Genomic DNA, 6,054 nt, shown 5'->3' on the forward strand with positions numbered 1-6,054 from the left:
AAAAAAAAAAAAAAATCAAGTTTTTATGTGCTTCCAAAGACTTCTCCAAAAGAGTCAAAAGAAAACCTACAGATTGGGAAAAAATATTTGGCAATGACGCATCTGAAGGGATTTATCTCTAGAATTTATGGAAAACTCTAACACCTCAATAACAAAAAGACAAATAATTCAATTAAAAAATGGGCAGAAGACATGAACAGACACTTCAAGGAAGATATTCAGGTGGCAAAAAAACATATGAAGAAATGAGATACCATCTTGCTCCAGCATTGGTAGCAAAATTCAACAAGATACAAAATAACAAATGCTGGCAAGGATGTGGAGAGATTGAGACTCTCATTCACTGCTCGTGGGACTGTAAACCACTGTGGAAAGCAGTATGGCAATTACTTAAAGAGTTGGAATTAGAAATACCATTTGACCCAGCCATTCCGTTACTAGGTATATATTCTAAAGAAGTGAGAGCCATGACAAGAACAGACATATGCACACCCATGTTCATCACAGCGCTATTTACAATAGCCAAAAGATGGACACAACCTAGGTGTCCACCAACTGAGGAATGGATAACCAAAGTTTGGTACATACACACAATGGAATACTATGGAACCCTAAAGAATAACCTAGAATCTACAAAACATCGCATAACATAGGATGAACTTGGAGGACATTATTCTGAGTGAAGGAAGTCAATCATAGGACAAATATTGTATTAGTCCATTATTGTAAAAGTCAAGGAAAGGTTTATCTATGGAAGGAAATTTTCTTTGTTGGTTACCAGGGGTGGGAGGGGAGGGGAAGGAACACTGTTAGATAGGTAGAGATAGGTATTGATTTGGGTGAAGAGAAGGGCAATGTACCAAATATGAGTGATCAATATGGTGGCATTGAGGAAGAGGAAGATAGAGAGAGGTACATGCATGATATAGACAAGAAAGATGAACTCTTCTGCACATACAGTACTGCGTTGTCAGTGAAAGCAAACATGGGTATATGGGTGGATAGATGGGTGGACAGGCTGAACGATTAGGTATGTCTATGAAGCGGGGAGTGTACCCAAGACCATTTATAAGGGTTGGCAAACAATGATCCTATAAGTGTATTTGTATGATCTGAATTCCCAGGTGTATAGTAGAGCTGACAAGGGACAAGGTTATAGTCACTTCTTGGTCACAGCCAGCTACCCAGAGGGACTGAGTAGTTGAACCTGTGGACTCAGGACCATAGTCGCAGGGGACATCAAGCTCAACTGGCATAACATACTACACAAAACATTGTTCCACCTCCTACTTTGGTGAGTAGCAATTGGGATCTTAAAAGCTTGCAAATAGCCATCTAGATGCAACGATGGGTCTCTCCTCATCCAGAGCAAAGAAAAATGAAGAAAACTATAGATTCATGGAAACAATTAGTCCCAGCGACTGATATACCATGCGATCCACAACCTATACGACTATGAGACCAGAAGAACTAGCTGGTGCCCGGCTACCACTGTCAACCACTCAGACGGGGATCTATGTAGGAGATCCTGGATAGAGAGAGAGAATAATGTGGATCAAACCTCAAAAGCATTTGGAAAAAAAAAAGGGGGGGGGGGGGGACAAGGTTTGTTGGTCTGACAGAGCCTGGTGGAACCCCTGAGACTATGGCCCCTAACTGCCCTTCAGGTCTGGAATTGAACCCACTCCTGTGGCTTCCAGCCAAACAAAAGACAGGCATATGAGCTGAACATTTACAATAGGTAGATACACTCCTTAGAGAGAATAATCATGGGAGAAAGAAGGGCTGTTTATGCACAGGGATACAGCTCATGGGGCAGGAGCACACGGAGGGATGGACACAGGGAAGAGGTGACTACGGGGTGGAAGTGAGAGGAGAGCTTGTTGCATTGGGGTAAATTGTAGTCAATGTCATTAGACAAAGTGTATGTGAAATGCTGTATGGAAAGTGAATTTGCTCTGTAAACTTTCACTCAAATCACAATTTAAAAAAATACATATATATATAGATATATATATCTATATATATATCTCCTTTTTGGAGACATCTCACTGGCTTAAGTAATTTCTACATCTTGAGCTTGAAATTCCCACTATGCCTCCAGAATTCAGTTAGTCTACTAGGTTCACCCATCTTTAAACTGGATACTTAATTATCCAATTTAAAATGAATTTTGTCTATACAGGTAAACCAAAGGCAACCTAAGTTTAAGCAACCTATTAACAAACACTACTGAGAAACATTATTTAGGAGTATTAAGTGCCTGTAATTCTTATGTTGTAAGATAATACATCTCCCTCTGCTGGCAAAATGACAGTAGTTTTTACAAGACATGTTGTTAGTTAGGTGCTTCCGAGTCACTTTCCACAAACTGTAAGCCCAGAGCAGAAAAGCCTCATAAGGTTTTCCTGGCTGCCTGAAACATCCCCAGGTCTTTCCTCAGTGGACCTACAGGGTATAAATGTCACAAAAACCACCTGCATACCTTCTGCACAACAAAGATGCCCAATAAATATTTGTGGAGCTATATACCATACATTGAGCACCTTTTAATGACTATTGAAAATTTTCCCTTGTATTTTATGAAATCATCCTAACATGAATAATAACTTAAACCAATCACTTTATAAAGAGAAACTTGCAAAACTGGTTTGATATGGTCCTGTTTTATACCTATTGCTGTCGAGTCAATTCTGACTCATTGACCCCACAGGAAAGCAGAACAGCCCCACAGGGTTTCCAAGGCTGTAATCTTTTCGGAAGCAGACTGTCACATCTTTATCTTTTTCCTGCAGAGTGGCTGGCAGACTGATCCAATGACCTTCTCACTAAAAGCTGAGCATTTAACCACTGCATCACCAGTGAGAGTTCTTTTCCTATTTTATAAATTCCCTCAAATAGCTTTCTATGTAATAATATCACTATCTTACATCTGGTGCAGTGATTAAGATAAGCTTGGCTACTAACAGAAAGGTCAGTAGTTCAAACCCCACCAGGTGGTCCATGGGGGAAAAGATGAGGTAGTCTCCTTCGGTAAAGATTACAGCCTTGAAACCTATGGGGCAGCACTACTGTGTGCTACAGAGTTGCTATGAGCTGGAATCAACTGGATGACAACAGCGATCTCATGTTTTTAGAAAATTAGACACGTTTTCAACATGTTCACTTCCAAAGCTGTAATACAGAGCCATCAAAAAATCAGTTATTTTTAATGGATTACTTTCAATCAAGAACAATGAAAGCAAACAAACAAAAATGTCTTGGCAAAGAGTCCATTTTGATTGTTTCACTTGTAAATACATGGAGTAAACACTGAAAACATGACAATAAAATGTTAAAATAAATGCTAATCTAGTTTACTGATTGAAGCATCTCACCTATGATCTGTTTAAATACACTGTTCTTTATAATCAATGGAAGTCCCTGGGTGGTGCAAGCCAAAAATGTACTTGGCTGCTAACTGAGAGGTTGTGAGTTTGAGTCCACCAAGATGCATCTCAGAAAAAAGGCGTGATGATCTACTTCTGAAAAATCGGCTACATTGTTAGCATCATTTCCACAGAGTAAGAAAGATTACTAAAAATAATGATTGTTACCTTTAAGCTTTGACTGAATTTAAGAATGAAACGTCAGAAATTTTAGACACATTAACAGTCTCTGTATTTGAAACAGAATAAAGAAAAGCCATTGGTTAGAAACTGCTGGAACAACTAATCACAATTTGTTTCAATGTCTCCTAAAAAAACTTAAAGCATTAACAGGAAAAAATGGATTTCTTGCCATTGTAGTTATACTTACTACATCATTTCATGTGAAATATATATGCCAAGAAGGTATATGAAAATCTGAGGACTTGTGAAATTCAGAAGACATCCCTCAGAAATACAAAAAGCCTAAAACACAGCTTTTACATATTTTAAGGAAACTTATTAGACTATACCCACTGCCACTGAGTTGATTCCAAGGACAGAGCAGAACTGCCACATAGAGCTTCCAAGGCTGTAAATCTTTACGAAAGCAGACTGTTTCCTTTTTGTCTAGTAGGCTCTCTGGTGGGTTTGAACTGGTGGGTTTGGTTAGCAGCTGAATGCTTTAACCACTTAAAATTGGAGAATTTTTTTTTTTTTAAAAAGTCTGAAACTCAGAAATACTCATCTTGAATTATTCAAACAGTTTCCATTTTCAAAAATTTTTAATTCTTAGCATTATTGACTTTTTAAAATTAATGGATCTTCAAAAACAGAAACTATACTTGGTATAATCAGTTTGGTGGGTCCCCCTCACCAGTTTCCAAGCATAGTAGAAGATGATATGGGTCCCCCAAAGCATCAAATTCTTCTGGTATTTAGAACAGAAAATTGCTCAATTTTATGAACTTCAATGTCTAAGTATATCAAGCTACACTTCAGATTTGCTGCTAAATCAGAATTCAGGAAAATAACAAAAATGCCATTTTTGCTCACATCTTGAATGAACTCCCCTACTGTTAATATAAAACATACCTAGCCTAATCACTATTTGAGTTAAAGTAAGTACAGCCAATAAAATTGCTAAGTTCTGAGTCTTACCATGTTTGATGCATTCATATGTTGTATTAGCTTAGAATCAGGAACAATAACTTGTGGTGCTGCGGCTAAAACACAAGCACACATACAAACAAGAAGTCATAAGGCTATTTCATAATTATAAAAAGGCAACACAATGGTTTATTTTTCATGCTGCCCACATTATCTGTATTCAAACATACTCGACCATTTGCTATCTCAGAACATTTTAAATTTCTCTGGCAAACAACAGTATATTCACTATATACTGGAAAACATCAATGAAAAAGGTCTGCATGACGTGACCTAAAGATACCAGCAAGCTCAGAAACAGGAAGCACTGAGATTCACTCTATATTGCAGGGCTATTACACCTAAATATATGCATTTCTGTGCTTTCTTAAATCAACTGCAAGTTTCAAACATAATTTAATCTTGTCTCGCTAACTCAGCATTAACTGTTAATGGGCTAAAAAATACTACTTTTTCTTATCTACACAGTCCTTTACTCATAATTTGATAATTACCATAATCATAAGTTACTTCCATCAACTTTAATAAATAAAAATCAGAAATAGTGGCAATTTCTCATAAGGTTAAAAGGAGCTGTTTGATTCTGCAAATTTCAAAAGAACAGACAGATAATCACATTATCCCAATATTCTCTGAGTGAAGAAAACCAAATTTTAATTTATGATGACCTAAAACCCTAGTGCCAGGTCTGAAGGCAATAGGAGGAACAGTCATCAAAACTTATCGAAAGGATATTATTTAATGTAAAGTATAGATGTAAATCAGCTAATAAGTCTTATTAAAATAACCTACATAGACCTTTCTACTGTCTATCATTAACAATTTTAAGTCTTACATGCACTCTGAGATCAGACAGATTAACTGAATGGTTGCCTTAAATTTCTCATTTACCTTCACACACCTTTTCAAAAACATTCAGAAGTTTTACCGAATCAGAATGCCTAGCAAATTTTATAAACGAATAAATGTTTGTGTGAAAGAAAATACTTGCTATAAGTAGGGGGTCAAGTTTCTTAGCCTTTTCATGTCCTAGATTTTACTCAGCTGTAAAATGAAATTAAGAGCTACTAAACAAAGCCTTTGCAAGGCTTCAATGAAACATTATTCATAAAATGTTTTGCGCAATGCAAAGCACTATGGATAGAGTCTATAAACTAGTCTTCTCATATATATGAACCAAATTATATAAAAAACTAAAATACGTAATACTCCCTTCTTCATTTTAAAGAAACTTAATTTATTCTGATTGTCAAAGTGTTTAAAGGCATATTGACAAAAACTAAATTCAAACCTTTTTTGAAGAAATAAAACAGTTTCATAAAGCAGGAGAGATCACTACTTTATAAATACAACAATGAAACCTTTACTAAATAAACCTTTGTAGATCTAACTTATTTTAGGAAGTCTATAGGAGATTTCTGGTAGCATAGTGGCTAAGACAATTGCCTGCTAACCAGACGGCTGGCGGTTCAAACCC

The 6,054-nt window shown here is 36.6% G+C and overlaps 1 protein-coding gene and 1 non-coding gene across 2 annotated transcripts in view; both read right to left on the bottom strand.

The window, feature by feature from the left end:
* Positions 1-6,054, bottom strand: part of GTF2A1 (general transcription factor IIA subunit 1) — an 87,208-nt gene that overhangs the window by 31,770 nt on the left and 49,384 nt on the right. Inside the window, exon 4 of the mRNA XM_007951967.2 lies at positions 4,569-4,633. Coding sequence (XP_007950158.1) covers positions 4,569-4,633 — 65 coding nt within the window. The remainder of the gene's footprint in view (positions 1-4,568; positions 4,634-6,054) is intronic.
* Positions 5,149-5,293, bottom strand: LOC122151159. Its single transcript, XR_006164009.1, has one exon. It is a non-coding gene; the product is annotated as a small nucleolar RNA SNORA79 (small nucleolar RNA).

Source organism: Orycteropus afer, unplaced genomic scaffold (genome assembly GCF_000298275.1).
Source record: "Orycteropus afer afer isolate SDZICR_OR568_19922 unplaced genomic scaffold, OryAfe1.0 scaffold00322, whole genome shotgun sequence".
NCBI classification, from domain to species: Eukaryota; Metazoa; Chordata; class Mammalia; order Tubulidentata; family Orycteropodidae; genus Orycteropus; species Orycteropus afer.